General features: G+C 44.1%; 1 protein-coding gene across 4 annotated transcripts in view; it reads left to right on the top strand.

Annotated features, from left to right (window-relative positions):
• Nucleotides 1-27,701, top strand: part of GGT1 (gamma-glutamyltransferase 1) — a 336,039-nt gene that overhangs the window by 171,618 nt on the left and 136,720 nt on the right. For 2 of the 4 annotated variants that reach the window (XM_073629226.1, XM_073629227.1), the window contains exon 2: nucleotides 26,880-27,059. The exons of 1 other annotated variant lie outside the window; for it this stretch is intronic. In XM_073629226.1, the coding sequence (XP_073485327.1) occupies nucleotides 26,880-27,059 (180 nt within the window). Of the gene's footprint in view, nucleotides 1-26,566; nucleotides 26,720-26,879; nucleotides 27,060-27,701 lie in introns of those variants that run through there. One more of the 4 variants, XM_073629228.1, reaches the window with a different exon arrangement.

Raw genomic sequence — 27,701 nt, 5'->3', positions numbered from 1 at the left:
ATCAATTAAAGCTGATCTTTAGGCAGGTATTGAAAAAAAATACACCAGTTATGTGTTCATTAAAAATATCTTAAATGTTTTTAAATTGGATTAGCATAAGTACCTGAATCGGTCTTAAAAATAATCCTCTGTAATCCTCTGCACAGCGAGCAGCATTTTGGCTGGAAGATTACAACACTAGTCAGTGCCCTATTGCTTTGTACTGATGGAGAGCAAAGTAATGACCTCATCAGTGAGCAGCCGCTGCTCGTTTATTGTCTAATCAACAGTCTTTGCAGATCTCTGGGCAGGTTCAACATTTACAAACTAAATTTGAATGGTACTTTAAAAGCTTTAGCAAAGCCTGCTGAAAGCTCTGCAAATGCTTTGTAGAAGCTTGCTGTTCACACTGCTTTTGTACAAGCTAAAGCCCGTGTGAAATATGGCTTCAGACATGCTTTTTTAAAGTGCTCTGAAAGCACCAATCAAAGCCCTTGTCGCTAAATAAAATGGTTAGTTTACAGTCCTGTTTACAATCATATCCTTTTTATTGATTTTTCAAGTTATACATTGTTCATCGTAACCGGTGTAACGAACAAAAAACGCATATTACAATATATGTTTCCCCATATCACCATCAATAACAAAAATATCTTACCCTTCCTTTTTCCGTTAGTCCCTCCCCCCTCCCCTGTTCCCCTATTCACCCTCCCTCCTCCCCACCAGTTGCTTATATTAAAATAGTCGTATCCTAAGCTTGGCAAGACTTAATACCCCAATAAGAATACTGTGCACACTACTTATTCCCTAATATCTGTTCCCTCGTGCAAATCTTCCTTTCCTCATTACGATTTTATATTTCCCTATTCTCTCCCTGACACCACATACCCCAGATCCCTATGAACTTCCCATAGCTTCCCCTTCTAGTATAAATTGTCCTTTCTGTTCCCACTAGTGCGTTCATTGTACTAACCCATTCTTCCGGGGTAGGGGGCGTTGTTGATAACCATGCTTTTGCGATCAGTTTCCTGGCCTGGTATAAGCATCGTACGATTGCTATTCCTGTGTGGCCTTCCCCCATATCCTCTTTAATTAGCCCCAGGACACAAACCTTAGCCTCGAGCTCCAGCCTTATCCCAAGCCTAGCCTCTATGATGTTTAGGATCTCGGTCCAGTACCTAACTAACTTCGGGCATCTCCACATAATGTGTATAAGATCGCCCGTATCTAAGCATCTGGGGCATTTGTCGTCTGGTCTAGGACCAATTCTATGCAGCCTCTTGGGGGTGTAATAGGCTCTGTGCACAAGCAAGAGGTGTGACGCCCGCTGTGACGGAGATAGGGACACCAGTGGACCAAGCTCCAATATTCTCCTCCACTGATCATCGCTCAACTCCCCCACATCGGCCTCCCATCCCTCTCTTGCGCGCGAGAGTGGGGCTAGACTAGTTGCCCTGGTCGTTAGTTGGTCATAAATTCCCGATATTAGCCCCTTAAGGCTATGTACCCTTACCACCTTATTAAGAAGTGATGCACTACACCATTCCAGTGCGTTAGTCTTAAATTGCTTGTCTAATGCGTGCCTGATCTGGAGATAAAAGTAAAATGATTCCTTGGGGATTCCAAACTCCCGTCTCAGGTCCGCAAAGGATTTTAGTATATTGCCAACGTATATTTGTGCCAGCCTAGTTATTCCCGCCCTTTCCCACATCCTGTTTACTCCTATCGCCTGCATTTCTTGTAGCTGCCTATTCTGCCATATAGGTGCGAACTCCGTAACCCCCTTATATCCCATTTCGATCTTTACTGACCGCCAGACTTTTATAACCAGTTTGTTTGTTGGAGATGAGCATCCTAATGATCCAGCTTCCAATGCCCCTACCAAGGATTTATGCGGGTTCCCCGACAACATGATTTTTACACTGGAATCCACCTCCCCCCCACGTTCGACCCACCCAGGTGTTTCAGCTGGGCCGCCAAGAAGTACCTGTATGGGTGGGGCACCGCCAATCCCCCCTCCCTGTTGGGGCGTTGCAAGGTCTGGAGACTAATCCTGGCCTGGCCCTTTCTCCATATTAACTCACGAAAGATAGAGTTTATTTTTAAAAACCAGTCCCTCCCTATCCATATCGGTGAGTTATGTAATATGTACATTAGTTGAGGCATCCAAATCATCTTAATCAGATTTATGCGCCCCGCCATAGATAGGGGAAGCCGAGACCAGATGTCTTTCTTCCTTCTAAACTTTTCTAACAGCGGAGCTAGATTATCTTTAATATACTGCATTGGGTTATTGGTCACCACTATACCCAAATATTTAAACTTCTCCACCACCCTGAGACAAGGTACCACCTGAGGGAGAGAGCCGTTGGTCGAGTCAAGCGGGAGGAGTGAAGATTTCTCCCAATTGACTATTAGCCCCGATACTCTCCCAAACCCTTCCACCAGCTGCATTGCCTTTACTAACGATGGCCCCATGTCCCCCAGGAATAACAGTACGTCGTCGGCATATAACGCTATTCTATCCTCACCCCCTTTCCTTTTATAACCCTGTAAACCTGGTGATTTTCTGATTACCTCCGCGAAAGACTCTATTGCCAGGGCGAATAGCAGGGGCGACAATCGGCACCCCTGCCTAGTCCCCCTCTCAAGAGAGATCCCTTCCGAGTATGTGTTGTTTATTTTCAATCTAGCACTGGGGTGTCGATATAAAATCTTAAGCCACTTAATAAATAGGGGACCAAACCCAAATTTTCCCAGTACCCACCATAAATACTCCCATTCCAGGGGGTCAAATGCCTTGGCAATGTCCAAGGACAAAACCACCCTGGAGCCTGCATTCTCTACCGGGGTCTGGAGGTTCAAGTAAGTCCTTCTTATATTTTTACTGGTAGACCTGTTCTGCATAAACCCTGACTGGTCCGGGTGAACCAAAGTAGATATACATGTATTCAGCCTGGCAGCCAGGATCTTTGCCAGAATCTTGACGTCTGTGCCCAGCAATGAAATTGGTCTGAATGACGAGGTATCTAGTTGACTATTCTCCTCTTTCTGAATCAATACGATAATAGCTTCAGACATTGATAAAGGCAAGCTATCAACTGCAGCTGACCAGTTCAGTGTCTTCCAAAGTTCCGGAGCCAGCACCTCCCCATATTGTTTGTAAACCTCAGATGGCAATCCATCAGGGCCTGGGGACTTTTGGTTCGGCATGTTCTTTATTGCTTGCCCGATCTCGTCCAGTGTTATCGGTGCTTCCAGACTATTCTTATCTACGTCTGACAACACCGGTAAATCAATACCTTCCAAAAATTTCTCCATCTCTGCTTGTTCAGGGCTATGACGCGTCTTATATAGATCCCTATAGAATTCTACAAATGTTTTATTAATTACCCTAGGATCTGAAGAAATATCCCCTTCCTTTGTTTTGATCATGGGAATTGTTGAAGACGGCGAATTAGTTTTGGCCAACAGGGCCAACGTCCGACCTACTCTTTCCCCCTCCTCAAAATTCCTCTGCCTCTGAAAAACCTTCCTGTTCTCTGCTCTTCTAATTTCTTCCTTTTTGTATTTTTGTTGTTTCAGTACCCAATTTTCCCGATTTTCGTTTGTTGGGTCTAATACATACTTTCTTTCTGACTCCCGAACCTCTTCCCTAATAAGCTCTCCCCTTGCCCTTGTTTGTTTCTTTATTTTGGATATCTGTTGGATCAAGAGCCCTCTGAGGTATGCTTTCAAGGAGTCCCAAATCACACCCTCCGAGGCAGTACCGGTGTTAAATTCAATAAATTCTCTCAATCTTAAATTAATTTCATCTCTATTCCCCACTAGGTCCAACCATGTTGGGTTTACTGACCAGAATCTGCGACCACCATCATCCTGCATGGTTATTGTCACTATCAATGGCGAGTGATCGGACACCCCCCTTGGGCGATATTCAATACTACTTATTAAAGGTTGGGCTTCCTGGTTACCAATGGCCATATCAATACGGGATAAAGTATGGTGGGTCCCTGAAAAGCAAGAATATTCCTGACTATTGGGGTTACGCGCCCTCCACATATCACACCACCCAACCTCCTCTAAAAACTGTGCCAGCCTTCCCACCGACCCTCCACCTCCGCTAAGTCCTGGGGGGAACCTATCTAGCCTGCTGTCAAGCACAGTATTAAAGTCCCCTACTATGATAACTGGGACCTCTCTCTTCTCCTCCAGGAACTCTAGCAGCAGGAACAATATCTCCATTTTGAATGGTGGAGGAATGTATAAATTTGCTATAACAAAAGATCTACCCTCAATTAAACAATGCAAAAAAATAAAACAACCCAGTCTATCAATACTGACATCCCTGCAGGAAAACGTCAACCCCTTCCTAATCAGGATACTCACTCCCCTTGAATAGGAGGAGTACACTGAGTGGTATTGTGTCTGAAATTTATTATTTTTAATTAATAATTTAGTCTCACTGGTCAAGTGCGTTTCCTGCAAGCATATCACTTCGGCAGCACAAGCATCTAACTCCTGGAATACAGTGGCTTTTTTCACATAGTCGCTCATCCCCCTGATATTCCAGGAGCTTAAACCAACTGTTCTAGGCTTCATTCAAAATTGTACATCATCAAATACCCGCTATGCAAATACCAGGGTAGGGTTACCCTTCTACTTATATATTGGAAAGTCACGGCTGTGAATTGGCACTGTTCCGAACCAGTACTTTTTTGAAGAAAACTACAAAGAAAACGTTTCCAAACTCTGTTCTGATTTACCACATGTGCCCACATTCCCCTTTTGTTCTTGTGCTTCACCTCCTCAATGCTCCTACCTACCACACTCAGTGCTATTATTATGGGAAGGGGACCGAGCGGATCCGGGACAGTCCTGTTTACACCTTACTTTTGCTTTGCTTGGCTTCAAAAATTATACCCCTTGTCTTTTTCTTGGTGCTGCAAAGTGTCTCCGATTACCCCATAAAAGTCTATGACAAAGCTCGTTTAATGCACCTGCAGCTTTTGAGAGGCTTTTATTCAGCTTTAGCTTTGCTTTGTTTTGGAGGTATTGCAGGTATAAGATATCCAGGATGAACTGGGAAACCAAAAAGTGTACCTTTTTAACCATATTTTAAACTAATAGAGCCACTGATGGACTAGTAATTTCAAAATATGTGTATGGTTTAAAACATCAGCATAAATAACCTCAACAGGATCCACATATTGACATAGAAAATACTCTACTAGAAATACCAGAAGTCTATACATAGATAGCATATACAGCAGAATAGTAAATGTAGATGTATAGTCTGTATGTTTCCGGTTGCCAGGTCAATGTTTCGCCAATTCAAGGATTCTTCAGGACTCAATATAACGTACCCTCCAGTGTTTTGAATATTGTTTGCCCCGTGATTACTCGATAGTCAGTGACCTCATACCGGTGCGCCAACGGAGTGAGTTATGGGGCGTATAGTCCTTCTGGAATCTGCTGCTATACATTTCCGTACCCTAAGACTACAAATCCCAGGGACCCTTGCAGTGGCCTGAAGGTTGCTGGGAGGGATGATAAAAGGAGCTTAGGAAAGCCGGGCACGCTCTCTTCCTCCTGGGCCTGACAGAAAACGGACCTCTCTATGACAGAGAGAGATGTCGCGGCCTACCACGCGGAACATTACTTCCACCATGAGGCCTGAGAGGCCGGGTCCTGTTACCCACTGACGGTCATCCTGTTACCAGCATCATCTACAGCGCCTACCCATTGGTGCGGACGCGCGGGGAAAGTCGCTACAGAAGACTGAGACAGAGGAGCCACTGCCGGAGTGTCGCCATCCATGTTCCTGTCCAGAAGACGGCATAACGATTTGGGTCGTTGGTGAGAGAGCAACCTGCTCAATCTTTATCTATCCACTATCACCATTGCCGAACACAGTGCGCACACATCTTTACCCAAGAACACTTTACTGCATTGCTGGAACACTGTACTCAGAAGCCTTAGGCCTACACTACTTGTTATCTATTGTTTCATCTGCCACCAAACGGATTACAATTAACGAGCTCCAACTAGCTATGAAGAATAACAGATCTGCCACGTGGAAATCTACTGCGATCACTTATAGGAAGCCTGTATACATATATATTATATATATATATATATGTATATATACACGGGAGATTAGCTCTCCCATGAATATAGTATAGACCAGTGATGCCGAACCTTGGCACCCCAAATGTTTTGGAACTAGATTTCCCATGATGCTCATCTACACTGCAGAGTGCATGAGCATCATGGGAAATGTAGTTCCAAAACATCTGGGGTGCCAAGGTTCACCATCACTGGTATAGACCGTTTAGATTGCATTTATATCTGTGTGGCCACAAGTATAGTTAACTGAAACATCCACTAGAAGGTGACCTAGGATCTGAACATAGTGTACCTTTGTGTATATAACATTATTTATTGTTCAACTATTGTTGTGTTTGGGAGGAGTCTGTTTGCTGAGTTGGCGCTGTTATCACAGCTCAGTGGATTTACTCCTTTCTTCAATAACTTTTCCTATTTGATTCAAGTAAAACATTTCAGAACCTTATACTATTGAGTTGCTTGATTCTTGCTTTATAGTATTAACAGGATGTCTGAACCCAGGTGGGTTTGAGTAGGTAATTCTTAGCAATCCTCAAGGGGGCAGTGCTACATATATATTATATATACACAATTGTGCTCATAAGTTTACATACCCTGGAAGAATTTATGATTTCTTGGCCATTTTTCAGAGAATATGATAACAAAAACATTTCTTTCACTCATGGTTAGTGTTTGTCTGAAGCCATTTATTATCAATCAACTGTGTTTACTCTTTTTAAATCATAATGACAACAGAAACGACCCAAATGAACCTGATCAAAAGTTTACATACCCTGGTGATTTTGGCCTGAATGGCTATTAAAGGTAACCATCCTCACCTGTGATCTGTTTGCTTGTAATCAGTGTGTGTGTATAAAAAGTCAGTGAGTTTCTGGACTCCTGACAGACCCTTGCATCTCTCATCCAATGCTGCATGGACGTTTCTGGATTCTAGTGCTAGTGCAGTGGATTGTTTGCTGTTTAGAGGAGATCTGTGTGGGCACATTTGACTGAGTCTTTGTAATGTCAGCCCAACCCTAATAGTTACTCATTGTTGACCAGACATTTATTATGTTTATTTATCTAGAACAGCCTTTTTCAACCAGGATGTCTTCAGGTTTCTTCGTGGGTTCCTTGGAAAAATGCCTAAAAATTGCCCAAAAAATTGTATACAGGCCAGCAGGTGGATGAAGCCTGCCTTTAAGTTACACAAAGCCACAGGTTTTTATTGTGTACAACCTTCCAGCCATCGGTGTGCTAACAACCAGTAATGTCATTGGTTGATAAGGAGGACGTCAGGCGCCTGCACAGCATCTGTATGCACAGTATGGGAACTAATGGAATTGGACTTTGGGGGCACACAAGTAGTTAGACTACAGAAAGTAAAAACATTTTTTATATTTATTAAATTTAAATTACAAAAATAGACATGAATATTAAAACCAATACAGTGTGTATATATATATATATATATATAGATAGAAGATATACTGTATATAGAGTGGATCCTACCCTGCATGCACTTTAAACCCTACTAGTAGTACATATGATCCGACATTCAAATAAATAGAAAATGGAAAAACAACTTCCCAAATACAGATTGCAGTTATGAATGTAGGAGAAAAAGTTGTGGGATGAGTTGCAGGTGCGGTAGGTATTTCACTTTATACGCTCTTTATACGCTCTACATGTTGTGCGTCTGAATAACGCTTCTTCAGGAGCTAGAGATAGTTCGGCTGAGTATATATGAAAAATATATAGCAATAAATACATATACACTATAGACAAAAAATATTATTAGAATAGAATATACATAAAATGTAGAATAAAGAGTGAAATAAATTCCAACCAATTGCGGTGATCCCATGAAGAAAACCCCATAAAGGAGAATGGTCAAGCGGGGGCCATCCTTGTTTGCCCCTTTCTGGCATTGAGGTCACATTAACTGAGTGAGAAGAGAAATGTTGAAATACTAGTCAGCATCAGGTGCAAAGGTGTATTTGCTTTAGAAGAATAAATCACTACTAACATTGGGTGTCCTACGAGTGTGGATGCTGCTGGGTTATAATTAGTTTACCACAATTTTAAAGGGTGCCTTGACTGAAAAAGGTTGAGAAAGGTTAAGATTCTGCTCTAGAATATTGTTATCCGATGGACTCTGCACTAATTATATGGAATTACACCATTATTGGCTACTGGTTAATCTCTTGTCCCTTGTTACTGATCAGTATCCTGTTAGATTTGATGTGGGTTTTTTTTTTTAGTACTATAATAGTTTTTCACTTTATAGTGCTTATATTTATGCCTATGGCTGGGGCTATGTTATTTCTTTTGTTGTTCTCCCAGTTTTAGGTTTCTGGGGACTTTGATACCATCTAAAAATATTTTACGTGGTCTACTAGTACTCTACTAGTAGCTTTTGTTTCTGCCCTACAAAATTAGTAAGTAGGCCTTCTTTTATACACCCAGCCCTAAATGTATCCATCTATATACTGTATATTTAGTGGCCTTTTCCCACTGGGTGGTGGCTGGCTCTGATGCCTGCCCCCAAGCTTTGCTAATAGACACCCATATTGATGTGAGCGTTTTTCAAACAATCATTGAAATAATTGTTATATATCACGTTTTGTTATTGATGTCTTTTATATATGTAGTGCTACCCTACCATTATATTGGCTTCAGAAGAAACCTTGCATTGGCAAAATGTTGACCTGGCAACTGGAAGCATACAGATTATACATCTACATTTACTATTCTGCTGTATATGCTATCTATGTAGACTTACGGTATTTCAAGTTGGACATTTTCATGTCAATATGTGGATCCTGTTGCGGCTGTTCAATGCCAATGTTTTAATGTTTATAAATAAATGTATTAAGTTTTATACTTTTTTGTGTGGTCTCCCATATTGAGTCTATAAAGTCTGGTGCTTGAGATAGTCAGCCCGCATCTTCTAATATATTGGAAATTAATGCAATATTTATATATATTATATATAACTAGATTAGCTTTTTTTAGACATCCCATTCCAAATGGCATGTTGCCACTAACCCCTCCCCCAAGTTCATGTCTTTGTGGTTATCAGCCTATCAGTTAACAACCTCCATTCTTCTGGGAAGGCTTTCCATGAGATTTTAGAGTAGATAACAACTGGCTCTCAGAAAGACATCATGATCAGTCACTTCCGGTTCACGTGTATATATTCTGGGAGTGTCTGGTGCAGACATCACATCTGGTGTGCAGCGTGGAGCAGCAGGAAGGTGAGTGGGGTCCGGACCAGAGCAGACGGCACACATGGGAACGCTATAGCAGAAGGTGAGCGGGGACCGGAGAGAAAGAACTGTGCGGCAGAGGATCAGCAGAGCTGGGGGAGCAGGAGAAACTAGCAATATTAAACATGCTGCTTGGCGTGGGAGCAATATAGTGGGAGGTGAGCAGGGACCAGAGAGAGAGGAGGAACAGCAAACCAGAGGATCAGCAGAGCCGGGGTTACTGCTGAGTGGGGGATCAGTTACTACTTAATGGGGGATCAGCAGAGCTGGGAGTTACTACTGACTGGGGTTCAGCAGAGCTAGGGTTTACTACTGAGTGGGGCATCAGCAGATCTGGAAGTACTACTGAGCGTGTGATCTGCTGAACAAGGGTACTAATAAATTGGGGTTCTGCTGAACGAGGGTACCAATGAGCTGGGGACCTGCTGACTGGGGGTACTACTGAGCTGGGGGTTCCACTGGGCCCCTTTAAAACAAATAGAAAATCAACACGCACACAGGGTATTTGCCAATCTTCATTAAGGCTCGATGATGCTTTTTTAAAAAAGCATCATCGAAGCATCACTGAAGCATAAAAAAAAGCATGTTGAAGCGGAAGGCGCTTTAATGTGTGTTGAAGTTGAATTAAGAGAAAATTAGCCATAAAGCATATGTATTTTTTTTTAAATATTTAGATAACATAGGGTAGAGTCAGGGTATTTTTGCCGTCTGTGTCCCATTGGGGAGATTTCCATCCCCTCTTGCTCTAAGGACAACTCCAAAATGTTTGTAGTTCCCCAAATTTTCTATTTATGTGACAGTGGTCGCCAGGACAATCAAAGGGGTAAATCTCCCCAAGACTAAAGAAAAGAAAAAATTACAAAAGGGTTTAACCTTTACACACATTTAAATTGGTTCTAAAGTGAGACTTTTTTTACCTTAATGCATTCTATGCATTAAGATTAAAAAACCTTTTGTGTGCAGCAGTCCCCCCTCAGCCCCTCTAATAATTACCTGAGCCATTCTCGATCCAGCGATGTTGCGTGAGAGACTCGACTGTCCGGAACTCTCTCTCCTCATTGGCTGAGTCAAATTCAGTGAGCCAATGAGGAGAAAGAGGGGGCAAGGACGAGCTGTGGCGCCATGTCTGAATGGATACACAGAGCAGCGGCTCAGCTCGGGTGCCCCCATAGCAAGCTGCTTGCTGTGGGGCCACTCGTCACTCGGCAGGGTCCAGGAGCGCCAGAAAGGGTCCCAAGAAGAGGAGAATCCAGGCTGCTCTGTGCAAAACCACTGCACAGAGCAGGTAAGTATAACATGTTTGTTATTGTTAAACAAAAAAAACCCGAGACCTTAGTATCACCTTAACCACTTGACCTCCGGAATGTTTACTCCCCTTCCTGACCAGGCCATTTTTAGCGATACAGCACTGTGTTACTTTAACTGTCAATTGCGTGGTAGTGTGAAACTGTACCCAAATAAAATTTATGTCCTTTTTTCCCACAAATAGAGCTTTCTTTTGGTGGTATTTGATCAACTCTGTGTTTTTTATTTTTTGTGTTGTAAACAAAAGAACGACCAACAATTTTGAAAAAAAAAAATATATATATATATATTTTTTACTTTTTGCTCTAAAACACATCCAATAAAAAAATAAATAAATAAAAAAAATCTAATTTCTTTTGGCAATTTAAACCAATATGTATTCTGCTACATATTTTGGGTAAAAAAAAAAAAATCCCAATAAGCGTAAATTGATTGGTTTGTGCAAAAGTTATATCTTCTACAAACTAAATACTTTTATTTATAGCGACTTATAACAGGACTGCGATATTGTGGCGGACAAATCAGACACCTGACACTTTTTTGGGGGAGGTACTTTTACTAGTGGAAGGCATGGATTGGTGTTAGAGTTGCCACCTCATCCCTTTAAAACTGAACACCTTTAAATCACACAGGTTCTGAGGCTAATTAAATGCAGATAAGGCACCAAGTGAGTTTAATTACCATCTTAATCAGCCACAGAACCTGTATAATTAATATGTGTTTGGGTTTAAAGGGATGAAGTGGCAACCCTAATTGGTGTTCCTGCTTTACAGAAATACAGGATCCATGTCTTCTGTCCTGACAGAACGGCAATTTGCCTTGCTTACATAGACAGACTGCCATTCTGTCAAGTATACCGAGTGATCAGCAGGTGTCGGCAGACATCGGGCCTGCAGGACCCGCGCTATGTAAAGTCACAGCGGGAGCAAGCCAGCACGCGCTTGCGCCCGATACCCGGAAATGCAGGATCACGTATATATACACACATGATTCTGTGCAGTGCGGCCGCCGTGTAGCAGTAAATGTGCTATGGGGTGGTCGGCAAGTGGTTAAACTGCAGTCTAGATTCAGGGCCTGGTTGTGATAACTAGCAAGATTGCCTTGCTCACAAGACTGGCTGACAGACTGCCTAAAATCCGACCGTTAGTACGCTCCATCAGACAATTGTTGGCCAATTTTCTGCCAACAAATGTTGGATGGCAGACTAGTAAATTGTCAGCGGTCTGTTGTCAGATTTTTTTATTGTGTGTACACAAGTCCGTCAGACAAAAGTCCAAAGTACAAACACGCATGCTCGGAATCAATGCTCACCAAACACAACATTAGCAGAAGGTGCCCAAAGGGTGGCGCTCAAGAGCTGAAAGTCCACGTAGTACGTCACTACGTTCGTGTTTGTTGGCCGACAATTTTGTACCGTTTGTATGCAAGACAAGTTCCCGGCACACGCCCTTCGGCCAAAAGTCTGATCCTTTGTCTGCGGAAAAGGCTTAAGTGAACACTGTGGGCTGCAATTATGGCCATTGGACCCTGAAAAAAAGCAAGAGAAGTCAGAAGCCTGCATACTTTTTTGGGGATCTGTGACCTAAAAGTGTTAAAACCACTGAATCAGCCTTGAAGCCAGTCAACAAGCATTTTCCAATAGATAACAGTAATAGCATCCTAAGTGTGTCTTGTGCAGCGTTATAAGCCCAGGAGTCCTTTAAAGAAAAATTTAGGGAAAATCTGAAACATATAATCTTATCTTCTCACCATTCTCTGCGTATCAGCTGAAACATCAAATATGCAGTGCATTAATGACTGAAAATTATAGTAAAGTCATATTACTTGCACTGGGATAAGCTGGTGCAGGTGTTTAGGCAGCATGCAAAGGCCAGGCAGAGTTCAGACTTGCACCAGTATTTAACAGGGTGTGTGTCCCTTTAACAGGAGGATCCCACCTATTTCTTGCTATGCAGCTGTGGCTGGACATCTCATTTGTTTACTACTGAGTATTCACTTGGTAGGTAGTCATCGGAAGAAGAATTAGGATTGGACTTTTCTTGGAGAAAGACAGTACTACTGCCCCATCATGTGAGTGGAAACATTTCCTGCTCTACCCTTAGGGGCTACTCTCTTAGGAAAGGTTCACACTAGTCCATGCTCTGAAAAGCAATCAGTGGTGGGTTGCTTTTCAGAGAGAAAGTACTTAGTCACTGTCAGGTGTTCGGGAGGTGATCCTGCTGCCTCCTGAATAAGGATGGGCTCAAGCGTGTTCAGAACTGCACATGCCTGAGCCTGCCAGGAAGCTGACGCTGCGCAGCGCTAATCACAGGCAGTGAGACATTTCCCGATCCTTGGCTGCACAGATCAGGAAATGTCTCACTGCCTGTGATTAGAGCTGCGGAGTGTCAGCTTCCTGGTGGGCCTGGGCATGTGCAGTTGCGAACAAGCCTGAGCTCATCCTTACTCCTGAATGACGTTTGGTTTTGCCAACCCGTCTTTTTCTTTTTCTTTTGCCGCAAACACTAACCAAGCATTTAAATCTCAGTTGTCATGCAACCCCATTGACTTGAATGGCCAACTTTGAAAGGTGGTGCTGCCTGTCAACTTGACATGCCGCAATAAATTTACACAGGCATGTGAACAGCCTTCTCCAGTTGTATTTTAGACTTTTTGTTGGTGGTAGAAGGACCGTGGCAAAGGCATCTGTTTTCACAAGTTAGAGATAGGCTCTGATGTGTTCGGGATCCCACCTGCCCGATCCGCCAGAAAGCTGATACTGCATACGGCTAATCACAGGCAGTGAGACATTTCCTGATCTGTGCATCTGCGGATAGAGTTGCCACCTCATCCCTTTAAACCCAAACACATATGAATTACACAGGTTCTGAGGCTAATTAAATGCAGATAAGGCCCCAAGTGAGTTTAATTACCAACTTAATCAGCCACAGAACCTGTGTAATTAATGTGTGTTCGGGTTTAAAGGGATGAGGCGTCAACCATATCTGCGGACTGGGAAATGTCTCACTGCCTGTGATTAGCCGTGTGCAGTGTCTAATGGCCTGTACACACGTTCTGAATATCGTACGACCGTTTTCGCTTAATAGTCGCAAGTAGAAATTGAATAGTTAAAGTCACGAAAATTCTCGTACGACAGACAAAAAAAAATCGGAAGTGATGTCATGTGTTGTAATGTATTTGTATTGTATTTTCGGACGACAATTATGACTAAACGAAAATCGTACAAGGAAAATTTTCGGGTATGTCCGATCCGATAATATCGGATGAACGGTCGTGATCGGCTGTCGAAAGTAGTGTACACACGATCCGAATATCGTACGATCCTTCCTCGGATGACCGTTTTCGTATGATATTCGGATTGTGTGTACGGACCATAAGGATGAACTCAGACGTGTTCGCAAACAGCACGTGCAGAGCCCTCCAGGAAGTCGGCACTGCACGTCGCTAATCACAGTCAGTGAGACATTTCCCCATCTCTACAGCCACACGTCGGGACAATGTCTCACTGCTTGTGATATGTGTAATGCCGACTTCCTGGCGGGCTCTGCACGTGCTGTTTGCGAACACGCCTGAGCTCATCCATAGCAGTGTCAGCTTCCTGGCGGGATCGGGCAGGTGGGATCCCAAACACGCCCAAGCCCATTCCTATTATAGTTTCCAGTTTTCAAATGGGAATGTTAAACAGGGATCTTTAAGCCCCTGTTCACAAAGGAGCGACTTATCATGTGATTTGACTGGTCAAATCACATGACAAATCGCATCTTATTGCCGGCAATCACACTGTTCAAATTGGTGCGATGCCGACTTTTCGGTGCCGCACCGATTTGAAAAAGTAGTACATACACTACTTTTGGCAATTTCGGGTGCGACTTGAATCTGTGCATGAAGCCACACAGATGTCTTCAAAGTCGCACCCAAAGTTTTACTGAATTGCAGCTTTGAAATCGTGCAATTTCAGATGAAGTCTCGTGATTTTAGAGCTGCAATCAATGTGAATGGGGGCTAAAGTGAGTGCTGACTTCCACATTGAAGCTTGCTGAAAGCCTGCTAGTAGCTTGTTAAGGGCTCGTTCACATTCACTATGCTCTCTGATGTGAGCATTTGACAGGCAGTGAGGAAGCTTTGAATTGCTTCATTACCACCTGCTTTAACCCCTGACTAGCAAGCCACAAATGCATGCATTGCACATGGTTACTGGGTGGTTGCAGAGTGGCTCTATTCACTCGAAAAGTGAAATGGGGGTATAATTCCTGCCACAGCCATGAAGCAAAGCATCATGACCACTATACGTGTACACCCTCTGCAACTAAAGGGGGAGTGATTTGGGGGGGTGAAAGTGCTGCTCAACCACGGGGTTGAACTTTACCTAACCACAAGTGTGAAATGGCCCTTTAGGGCCTAGTTTACACCAATGCATTTTTTTTTTTTTTTGTGCGTTTTGAGTTTTGCACAAACACACAACAGTCCATTTAACATGGTTTCTTATGGATATACAGTAGTTCACATCTGTGCATTTTACGGAAAGGGCCAGGGACTTTTTTCTGGTTTTTGGTTCCATGGACTTCAATGGATCAATAAGGTGTATTGAAAAGCACAAAATGCACCAGGAACATGCAAACTGCAAATTGCAACCTGCATAGGTGTGAACCAGGCCTAAAGAGACAGCACTACCATTAAGATCTGTGTTTAATATTTCCAAACAGGAGCTTCAAGAAATCCGCTTGAAATTTGCCAAAAGCCTTTCAATAGCTTGCTGAACGTTTCGTAACAACTAGCTGATCGCAATGCTTTCATACAAGCTGAATCCCATGAAAGCTAGGCCTAAGGGCTTGTTTACACTGGCATTAGCCTTTGCTGCCCCTCTGAAAAGCAACACATAGTGGATTACTTTTTAGAGGGTGGCTGATATGCAGCTGGGAGGCGATCTGTTGCCTCCTCACTGCCTGGTTCAACCCTGAAAAGCCCACAGTGCTGCCGTTGAATGCGGTTGCAGGGCACTTGAATGGGTCCTATTTGGTGGAGCTATTGCATGCCAAATGGGATAAAAGTATAATTTTTTTATGAAGCAAAACATTGTGGTTGTGGCAGGTATACGGCTTTATCAGGCCACTGTGTTAGGTTAAGGGGATGATAAAACTACAGCGCAGCCAAGCATTTTTTGCCAGCCCTCGGCTGCATGAGGAAGCAAGATACCTACAATAAAATTCTATTGGGCAAGCCTCTGTACACACACACACCTGGGTGGCAGGTTCAAAGGTTACTGTCCTTCTTCAAAGTTAAAGTGGTTCTAAAGGCAGAAGGTATTTTACCTCAATGTATTCTATAAATGTAAAAAAAACCTTCTTGGTGCAGCCCCCCTTATACTTACCTGAGCCCCATTTCGATCCAGCAATGTGCATGAGAGCAGTCGTCTCGTCTCTCCTCTCCGGAGCCATTGGCTTCTGCTGCTATCAATCACAGCCAGCGAGTTGATGAATAGAGAGCAGGGGGTGGGGCCAAGCCACGCTGTGTGTTTGAATGAACAATGTCAATTCACAGGAACGCGCCTGCTCCAATGACCCCATGGCAAGAGGCTTGCTATTGGGGGCACTCGGCAGGGGGAAGGAGCCAGGACCAATACTGTTATCTATTGGAAAATGCTAGTTGACTGGCTTTTAGGCTGATTCTCTGGCTTTAACGCTTTTTTTTTTCTTGGTCCAATGCCCATAATAGCAGCCCACATTCTTCACTCAGTAAAGGTTTCTTTTCAAAACTTAACTCCAGACAAAATGCTACATACGTGTTTGCAATACACCTATGTGAACTGTTTACTTTGCAATGGGTTTTTTAGTTCAGTTCAGCCAGTCTTGTGATTTAGGCAGTCTTGCTAGTTTTCACAACCAGGCCCTGAATCTAGACTGCAAAGGAGATATATATATATATATAATTTTTTTTTTTTTTTTCTTTAGTGTTGCGTAGATGTACCCCTTTGATTGTCCTGGCGGCCATTGTCACCTAAATAGGTTCTCCTATGGGCCGCTTTCATCAGCAAGGAGGCAGTAAAAACAGGCAGTTGAACCACTTTTTTTTTTTTTTTTTTTTTTTACCACCCCTCTGCGCACAAAATACCTAAAGTACAACCAACGCTTTATTAGACCGGCGACACTGTCAGTCAAACTTGTCCATTCAAGCCAATGAGCCAAAGCCACAGCTGCAAGACAAACCCTTGGCTTTTGGTTGTGGCACATTAGTTCCTTTAAATATCTTGGTTCAGCAAAGAATGAGGCATTTAGAAGGTGGCAAGATTGCTGCGTAAACGCCTGTAAACTGTTGCTTAGCTGCCCTCTAAAATGTGATCCACATTGGTTGCTTTTCGCTGCTGCAGTGTGAAGCTTGTAAATTAGAAAATAAATAACAAACATGCTGTACTTGTATTAATGGTTTCGCACAGAACAACCCCGATCCTCTACCAGTGGTTCTGGCTCCTTCCCTCTGCTGAGTGCCCCCAATAGCAAGCCTCTTGGTATGGGACATTTGAGCAGGCGTGCTCCTGTGACTGGCCATTGTTCCTTCACACACAGCGCATGGCTCGGCACCACCCTCTGCTCTCTCATTGACTCACTGGCTGATTGACAGCAGCAGGAGGTGATAGCTCCCACTGCTGTGTGAGCAAATGAGGAGAAAGAGACCCAGGAGAGCCGCTGCTCTCATGCACATTGCTGGATCAATATGGGGCTCAAGTAAGTATAAGGAGGGCTGCACCCAGAAGGTTTTTTTACATTTATAGAATGCATTAAGGTAAAAAAACTTCTGCCTTTGAAACCACTTTAACTTTAGAGAAGGATAGTAACCTTTTGAACCTGCCATCCAGGTGTGTGTACAGAGGCTCACCCAACGGAGTTTTGTTGTATGTATCTTCAAAAAAGGCATCTTTGTAAGAACAGACCCTGTTATGGACATTTTGTGCATTTTTTTTTTTTTTTTTGTAAGTTGTATTTCACTAACTACAAAGCTACCGAAGTCATTCTTTTTCTGAAAAACTCCTGATAAATGGACCCGCATGTGAGGTGTTGCAGATCAGTCCAGCAAGCCAGGCTAATGGATGCCCATGTTCCTGAGGGACAAAGGTGAGGGTAGTGATCTTTGTGCCCATTAGTGTGGCCCCAGGTGAGTCTGGATTCTGGATCCCTGTTCGGGAATATGAGATCACTCGGTGTTCCTGGTGATTGAGCTACCTCTTTTGACCAGAAGAATAGGAAGAGACTTGTGTTCAGAATGTGAGTCTTGAACAGTCATGAACTGAAGAATAATAGGATTTTTATAACAGCTTACCTGTAAAATCCTTTTCTTTAAAGTACATCACGGGACACAGAGCCATAGTAGTTACTATGTGGGTTATGTAGGCCACCTTTAGGTGATGGACACTGGCACACCCTAAACAGGAAGTTCAACTCCCTATATATCCCCTCCCCCTACAGGGAGTACCTCCGTTTTGTAGTAAAGCAACATACATGTATACCCAAAAAGAGGGAAGGGACCTCTGTGTCCCGTGATGTACTTCACAGAAAAGGATTCTACAGGTAAGCTGTTATAAAAATCCTATTTTCTTAATCGTACATCACGGACACTGAGCCATAGTAGTTACTATGTGGGATGTCCTAGAGCAATGCCAACTGAGGGGAGGGAGACTCAAACAAAAGTAGGGTGCCATCAGGCCTGAGGACCTATACTGCTGCCTGCAGTACACTGCGCCCAAAGGCGATAGCCTCATGCCTTCTTACATCCACCTGAATCTGGTGAATGTATGGACTGAAGACCAAGTTAAGGCCTTGCAGATTTGATGCACTGCCCATGAAGCACTAACAGTCCTGGTGGAGTGCGTCTTGATTTGAAAAGGTGGAACCTTCCCTTCAAACCATAAGCTTGAATGATTACTTGCCGGATCCACTTAGAAATAGTAGATTTTGACTCTGCCTGTCCTTTTCTAGGACCTTCAGGCAACACAAACAAAAACATCCGATTATTTATTTAATTTTTTTTTTCGAATCTGAGTCGTCGTCCTCAAATAGACTTTGACTGCTCTCACTACATCAAGAGAATGTAGTGACCTTTCTTCTGTAGAAGAGGGTTCTGGGAAAAAAAAAATGAAGGTAGAACAATATCCTGGTTTAGATGAAAACCTGAAACCACCTTCGGCAGAAAGCTAGGATAAGGACACAATACCACCTTATCCTTGTGAGTAATTAAATATGGCTCTTTACAAGAAAGAGCAGCCAATTCTGATACCATTCTTGCAGAAGATATGGCAACCAGAAAAAAACAACTTCCTTGTCAAAAGGGTCAAGAGAGTATGTCGTATCGGCCCAAAATTCTGTCTTTGTAAACCTGACAAAACCAAATTCAAGTCCCAAGGTTTTAAGGGTGACCTAACCGGCGGATTAAGCCGTGTCACTCGCTGTATAAAACTACGGACCAGGGAATACGAAGCAAGTGGTCGTTGAAATAATACTGATCAGGCCAGGACCTGGCCCTTGATGGTACTCAAGGCCAGCTTAATTTCTAATCCTATTTACAGAAAGGCAAGGAATATACCTTCTAGGATGCCAACCCCTGGACTCACACCAGGAACATATGCCTTCAAGACTCTATAAAAAAATGACTCTGGAATCTGGCTTCCTTGTATTAATTAAGGTAGATATCACTGAGCCTGAAAGCCCACGATTCTTCAGAATGTGGGTTTCAATAGCCAAACCGTTAAATATAGCGGTGGTAAGATAGGATGGAATACCGGTCCCTGCAAGAACAGGTCTGGACGTGGTGGTAGGGTCCATGGGTCCCCTACTGCCATCCTTACAATCTCTGCATAACAAGATCTTCTGGGGCCACAAGAACCACCGACTTCTTTTCCTGCTTGATCCGGGAAGAAGTCGTGGTAGCAGCAGAATAGGAGTGCATAATCAATGAGAACTGATCCCACGGGGTCACCAACGCATCTGTTCCATATGTGAATGGATCCCTTGCTCTTGACACAAAGTTGTTGACTTTTTTTTGTTGAACCTGGATGCAAACAGACCTACGTCCGGAATCCCCCATCTTTGGCATATAGGCAGAAAGATTTCGGGGTGAAGGGACCACTCCCCCGGGAACAACTGCTGGCAACTCAAGTAGTCTGCCTGCTAATTCTCTACCCCTGGAATGAAGATATCCATGGCACCTGCTTTTCTGCCCAGGCTAGGATATGGTTTATCTTTCCCTGGGCTGCATGACTTCTGGTGCCCCCTTTGTGATTGACATAAGCCACTGCTGTGGCATTGTTGGATTGAATCCTGACAAGACAAATCCGCAACCTGAATGTCCAGGCCCTTAGGGCTATGTGTGCTGCCCGAATCTTTAGAATGTTGATGGGCAAGGTCCTTTCAATTCTGGACCATATCCCTTGGACAGTCGCCTCTTCCAGGACTGCTCCTCAACCCAAAAGGCTGGCAGCTGTTGTTACCATCTTCCAGGTAAATGGTAAGGATTTCCCCTTCTGCAGATTCTTGGATATCTTCCATCAACTGAGGCTCTGGCGCACCCTTTGGCTACAGACTCTTTGGAAAATCTAGCGCTTGGACCTTCTTGTTCCAGGTAGACAGAATACTGTTTTGCAGCGGTCTTGAATGAGACTGAGCATAGGGAATCCCTTCGAATGAAGCCACCATCTTTCCTAACAACCTTATGCAAAGGCGAATAGAAGGACCCTTCTTTGCCCTGACCACCTGAACCAGCTCCTTTACGGAACTGATCTTTGCCTAGGGTAAAAGCCACCCTCTTCTGGGCTGTATCTATAACCAGACCCAAGTATTCTTAGTCTTCTTAATGGTTTTAAAGAACATCTCTCTAGGTTGAGGGCCCAATCTAGGTATTCCAGGTAGCTGATTGTGGAGACCATGCTTTGGTCTAAGCGGGCTACCAACCTGTCTCTTCAGAGCAGGTCGTCTAGGTATGCTACAATTGTTATACCTTGAGTCCCTAATCTGGCCAAAGGAAGGGCCAGAAATGTTGTAAACACCCAAGGTGCAGTAGCTAGACCGAAAAGGCAATGCTACTGAAAGTAAAGTTTTTCTACTTCAAAACGCAGATATTTTTGATGAGCGGGGAAAAATAGGCACATGCAGGTATGCTCCCTGATGTTGACTGATGCAAGAAGTTCTCCTCCTTATAGGATGGAGACAACAGATTAGATTGATTCCACGTGGAAAAAGTGGATATTTCAGGAACCGGTTTAGATCCTGGAGATCTAGCATGGGTCTGACATCCCCATTTGGTCTTTAGCACCGTGAAAAGGTTTGAAAAAAAAAAAAAAAAAACCCAACCCCTGCTCCATCGTGGGGACCACCATGACCCTTTTTGAGATAAGTTGGACTAATGCTTGGGACAAAAGACTTATTTTTCTCTGGATCTATGGACCTTTGCCCTGAGGAAAACAAGGACACGGGAAATCTCGGAACTCTAGTTTGTATCCTAGAGCTATTATAGAGACCATCCATCTGTCTCGAAACTCCTCCTGCCAGACCCTTGAGAACTGCAGAAGTCTCCCCCCCCCCCCCCCACTCGAGCGAGCGGGGGCACCCTTTCATAAGAAGCTTTAGCGTTCTATTTTGTAGGTTTTTTTCACCTCAGGGCTTCTTTTGTCCCTGGGGTTGACCCTGAGGTCCTCTGGCACTGAAGAAAAGAGCCCCCGTTTAAATGAGGGACGTTTTACTCCTTTTCTTAACTGGCAAAAGGGTTCCTTTTCCTATCCCCAACAGCCTTTCACCGCGGAAAGGAAAAGACAGCCAGGAGGTTTTGCATCATAATATTCTACAGATATGCCCCAACCCAAGCGTAAAACGAGAGCTTTGCAGAATAGAATCTCTGATTGCGTCAATTGCAAATTACCAAGCCCCTGGCAGCTTGGCTAAATTCTGGGCTAGCTGTTCAGGGAAAACCTTGAGCACCTCTCAGTGGTCTCTCCAGGACTGACATACCCTAATTGCTGCCACTGCAGGTTGAGTTGCTGAACCTGCCAAAGAGAAAATATTTTTTAACAGGAATTCCAATTTTTCATCAGATTCCTAAGCATTTGAGCATTGTCAACCGAACAAGTCAAATTTTAGTTTACAGAGGAAATAGCAGCGTCAATTGCCAGTATACTCCACCTCTTAGTAAATGTTTTCCTTCATAGGATAAAGTGTTAAGCATTCTTTCCCTCCTAAAAAAGTTTTTTATCTGGGTGATCCCACTCAGAATAAATAAGCTTTCCCAGCAAAGAATGAACAGGAAAGGCATGCACACCTTGAGGAGGCTTCAGTAAACCCAAACCAGAAGTGGGCATTTCAACCGACTCAGTTACGGGTAACTTAAATGTGGAGCGGACCATTTCAGTAAGAGATTGCACCAGCAATTTCTCCGCCTGTGAAGCTGAAGAGGGTCCTTCCCCACTTGACTCCTCAGAAAAGGTGTCATCCGTCTCTTCCCGGTCCCCTGAGGGGGATCATCTTCCTGCTCCCATAGTTTCTCTGTTTGAGGGTCCTGGGTGATAGAAGGGGCCTTATTGCGTTTTCTTCTACTTTGTGAAGATGCAATTAAGGTCACTAATCTTTCCTCTAATCCACTCATGGCTGAGGGGAAAAAAAAAAAACTCCTGAGTAATCTATACAGGGGCTGAAATGCCAGAAGCAGTTGCGACCCCCAAACCTAGATGGCTCACTCTGACCAGCCTCCCTAAGTTTTTCAGGGGGATATGGCATTGGGGAGGGAGGGTCCTCAGTGCCTGAGGGAGATCCTCTTGAGCCCTTATTTTCCGGGGTATTTGTACCTCCTCTTCTGCCCATAGTGCTACTGCTGAGCAATATAGTTCAGCAACTGCCGCTGCTATTAAGGCTCAATCTGATGCTAAGTAAATGTGCCTGGGAATGCCTGTGTCACCCACTCACATGCAATCCATCTGCTCTGTGCCCCTCCTTTTTAGCTGTGTGTGCCTGCAAAAGGCGCACCTTTTATAGCTAAGCATGGCCTGTGCTTGTGGGCGTTGAACCACACCGACGCCGCACTGATGCTCTGTCCCCCCCTCCTCCGACCACCCCTTCCGCCCCCCTTATCTTTTCTAAAAAAAAAAAAACGCTTTCCCGCGCAAGTGGAGTCTCCGATCCGACCGGATCGCACGTGGAGGAGGGCTGGGGCGGAGGAGAGAGGAGGGCAGGTGGATGGAGAGCCGCCGTAATGGCAGTGGTGCGGCATACCGCCGACTGCCCCATGGCCTCTAACCGGGAGATGAAGCTGTAGAGGGACATTCCTAAACAGAAAAAAAAACCCTTTCCTACATCCTACCTGGAGCTTGGGCTTGAAGGAAGCATGCAGCTTGTGACACTGAGCAAGACTGACAAGAATGGAACAGGTACGTGCTCTTGTCAGCCCCTGGTGGTGACTTTAGGTATAGCAAATATTTACTTAAAGGTGAAAACCCACAAGAATTAGAAAAACTCCTTAGGAATCTCCCTTACCTTATCCAGCTGCAGGGTTCTGTGGTAAAACAGACTCAATCTTCACAGCTCACGGTGGGATCCATTAAAAAACCTTCAGAGACAGGGGCCCCCTTTTCATCAGGGGGATCCACAGCCCTGGGCCTGTAAAAAGCACCCCGTCAGGAATATAGCTGAAAAAAACAAATACTGGATCCCAAGGTCCAGCTCTCTAAAAAGTGTTACAGGTAAAACCTTTCTTTGGACACAAGGTCCGGGTACCATTCAATTCGGCCTGGAAAAGACACTTTGAATGGATCTGGTTGCATGGCTTGCCCCAGCAAGGCAAAATGGGGTCCAACTTGGTACTAGCAAGGTATACCTAATAAAGTGGCCGGTGAGTGTATATCTGTATTCTTCACTATGTCTCACATTCCAGTAAAGACAAATCCGTAGCAACAAAAAAAATACAAATAGGCGAAGGGCTTCATGATAGGGGAGACAGTGATAACTGACAAGAAAGGATTAATGACAGGGAGTGAAGAGGGGAAGGTTATCAGGATTGGCTGGTTGTTTTTCAGGAAGGTGGGAGCTGCTTTGAGTGGAGACATGCAGCACGGAACACAGCAGCAGACTCGTGGTGGATCCAAAGAAGAAGGAAGTCCCGTCAGTTGGGGTCTGTGGGGGCATTAGCAATTTTGAGCGGCAATGTTTGTCCCCGAGCCGGTGTTGCGCGGCTGAGGATAGTGAAATTAAATGGGTTTGTCCCCGAGCCGGTGTTGCGCGGCTGGGGATAATTGAGTATAACGGTGATACCCAAGCTGGGGTTATGGGATGCCTCCTAAGACCTGCAACCTTGTTATTGTGATACATTACAGGTACTTGTTTTTTATTGTAAGGGCCCTTTCACACTGGAGCGGTTTGCAGGCGCTATTGCGCTAATGGCGCCTGCAAACCGACCCGAAAGTGCCGCTGCTGTCTCTCCAGTGTGAAAGCCCTCGGGGCTTTCACACTGGAGCGGTGCGCTAGCAGGACGGGAAAAAAAGTCCTGCTAGCAGCATCTTCGGAGCGGTGAAGGAGCGGAGTGTATACCGCTCCTTCACTGCTCCTGCCCATTGAAATCAATGGGACAGCACGGCTATACCGCCGGCAAAGCGTCTCTGCAGAGGCACTTTGCGGTGGTTTTTAACCCTTTCTCGGCCGCTAGCGGGGGTAAAACCGCCCCGCTAGCGGCCGAATACCGACGGTAAAGCGCTGCTCACAATAGCGGCACTTTACCGCTGCCCCCGCCCCAGTGTGAAAGGGCCCTTAATGTTAACAATTTTTATATATATTTGTTTATAAAATGGCCAAACAGCCACTTTCCTTCAGTTCAGTGTCGCGTGCCAAAGTTTGGGAATGTTTAGGATTGGTATTGGGATGGGTATTATCTGGGGTACCCTAGCCAAGGATGTACCTGTTGATGGAAAAGAACACCACACCTTTGAACTTGACCAACTGCAGTAGGTACACAATTATCCCTCTACCTGTCAGAGATAGCTGATGGTTGAGCTCTGCTGTGTAATAAAAATCTTCTTCCTGAGATATTAGAGCCTGGTGTTCCTTTTTCTACTCCCCCAGTTCCCCATTCTCCCCTGTACTCAAAAAAAAAACATAGCGACATCATAAGAAGTGTTCAAAAATGTACAAAATTCACTAACCATGCCTTCTTTCTTAAATGCTGGCATGTGCATTATTAATTTACTGCAGATGTCATATAGAAGCAAGGGCACATGATACACAGAGCCACGTGGAAGAGACCAAGTGGTACTGTTGCTAGAAGCTACAAGACAGGATCTAATAAGTTTTTATTACCTGGCTGCAGCTGTTTGGAAACGGGGATGAGAAGGTGGTAACAGGCACATATAGGTGGAGTGCAGCTCAGTGCAGCGGAATAACTCATTCAGTTCCAGTGCAGTGAAAGCATTTGTATTGAAATAATGCAGAGACAGTTGGCAAATAACCCGCTGGAAAGGCACCTCAGCTGGGAACACTCACAGTTCAACAACATGTAGAGCAGCCTTTCTTAACCTTTTTACCCCAGGGGAACCCTTAAAATAATTTTCAGGTATCGGGGGAACCCCTGATAAAACCTATTTATTGGGGGTCAGTGGGAACAGTGCCCCTTACTTTGGTGGCCAGTGAGAAGAATGCCCTTTTTTACAGTGGTGGTAAGAATGGCCCCCTTACAGTGAGCTATAAAGATCATTGGTGTCATACCATTGGCTCAGAACTATGTAGGCACCATCAAACAGGAGGTAAATCAGCTACAGCCCAGGTAACCCCTAGCCACCTCTGGAAGAAACCTGGTTGAGAATGGCTGATGTAGAGAGTAGACTGTAGCCAAATGTCAGTGTCTGCAGAGATGGAGGAATTGTGGCCTGGCCTTCTTGTGCCCAAGAGGCAGGTGTCCAGAGAGGTTTCGAACCCTATGCTTTCCCTACCACTATTGCTGTCTCTAACAGGCGGGGTACCTGTGTCCCTACTCTACCAACTTGCACATACTGTATACAGTCAGGGCATGCATAGCTATAGAGTTTTATAGTTTCCCATTGGCGGGCCACTACCGCAAGGAAAGCTTTGCAAACCGTAATAATATGCCTCCCCTACCCTTATAACTTTGCCCACTAACCAGCGTCAGTTTGAAAAAGCCCTCATAGGAAAAGGCAGCCCCTCAGCAGTGTTTTAGCTCCAGATCACTTGGCCTAGTATTACTTGACATAAGCTTGCATGTAGAAAAAGAAAAACTACAAAGCTTATTGCAGCGGTAGATGTTATCTCATACCTGTCAATAGCCCCTGACACTGTCATATAGGTGGTGGGATGTACTGATGCTTATGCAAATGGTAATATTGAGTCATAGAGCATATGGCATCACTATAGAGAGTTTCTGCAACAGTAGATGTGTGTGGAGAGAATAACCAGCTGCCTAATACGGCTGATAGAATTGTAATTTACTTTTACCCACAGGTAAACCATAGGTGGTACAGAGTTCTTTGTGTGTGCCCGTTGTCTGTGTTGTGCTTATATTAATGCTTCAGCTTCACTTGAAATGCTGCAATCTATATTAAATGAAGTAGGCCAAAGGCCTTAAATAGTGACATCTACAGATAAATGGCACCCTTGTCTGAGATGACAGAGCTGTAATATCATCTGATGTGTTTAAATACCAGAGTGACATTTTATATGCCTTTTTCTTTGGTGAAAAATTCTTTACTTAACTGCATGAGAGAGATTTTTTTTCCCACTATTGTGTGGCTAATTGTGTTTGTTTTTCCAGATGAAAATCAGAAAGATTTATAGCCTTTTGTTGAAGGGAACATTTTGCTATTTAATACCCAAGGAGAAGGACCAAAGATAAATTGCTTCCAAATCAGGCCTCTTTTAAAATGGATTTTTGTGCCCTGTTTGACGGCATCGCTGGCACCCTCTGAGTCAGGGGATGGCCAGGAAACCACTGCCAGCTTCGAGTAGTGTCAACTAGAGACTGTCTGATCATGCTGCAAGAACACAGCTCGGGCCCAGTGTCTCTGCACCTCTCCTGCTTTATTAATGGTAACATGAGCACAAAGGGAGAGTAATGGCATAAACCAGGGTGGGAGAGAATAACAGCTATCTGTATAGAGTAAAGCATCATCATAACTGTTATTACAATTAAATTCATAGAGGGATGATGTATATTTTTAATACTACTTTTGTATTCCTCCATTCACAGCGCCATGCGGAGTCGCCATCTTATAATAGGATTTCTGGCCATTGTACTGGTTGCACTTGCTTTGTTCTTGGGATTGTTTTTTGGACTGCGTTCAAACCCTAAGGAGACTACCCCGAGCGCACAGATCTATGGAACGGCAGCTGTAGCTACAGATGCTGGAAAATGTTCTGAGATTGGAAGGTGAGTTTAAGGAATCTATCCTATCTATCTATGTACATTGGGTGGAGTTGGTAAAGCAGCTCTTGGCTTCAATTGGTGGTTTGCAGCTCAGCCTGTACCATTCTAGATAACTGAGCAGCAAGTATTATCTCCCACAGTAATATATTGAGGTACATAGTTGCCTCTGTCTGCAGTACATTACCCCATATTGGAAGTTGTCCAAACCTCTGATGTCCTGCCAAACGTCCAACCAGCCTGGGGGTGGTAGCTGAGGTAGGTGGCATGTAACATCACCATTTTACCTACTGAAAGAAGGTGCCTGCGAGTTTACTGGGAACATTGGCTCTACTTCCATAGCTGTCAATCTCATTGGACAAGAATACATACAAATACATACAAGATTTCCAAATTATTGAAAAGCCGTTTTAGAAAACGCCAAGCCCCAGGCATTCCAGAAAACAGATCCCATGTCTGCATGTAGTCTTTTGTGCATTGTTCTCTACTGTTTGTAAATTTTTGTTATTGTTAATTTGTATATTGTTAAGATAGCCTAAATGTCTTATATTAGTTTTGGAAACGGTGCAGAGTTATGAGGACTGGCAGTAGGATTTATTGCTGTCTGTGCCCCAGACATTAAAGTGTATGGCAACACCAAACTTTGTT

Source organism: Aquarana catesbeiana, linkage group LG01 (assembly GCF_042186555.1).
Source record: "Aquarana catesbeiana isolate 2022-GZ linkage group LG01, ASM4218655v1, whole genome shotgun sequence".
Lineage (NCBI taxonomy): Eukaryota > Metazoa > Chordata > Amphibia > Anura > Ranidae > Aquarana > Aquarana catesbeiana.
Note: the sequence above shows the minus strand (reverse complement) of the source record. Positions and strands in the feature narration are given on the sequence as shown.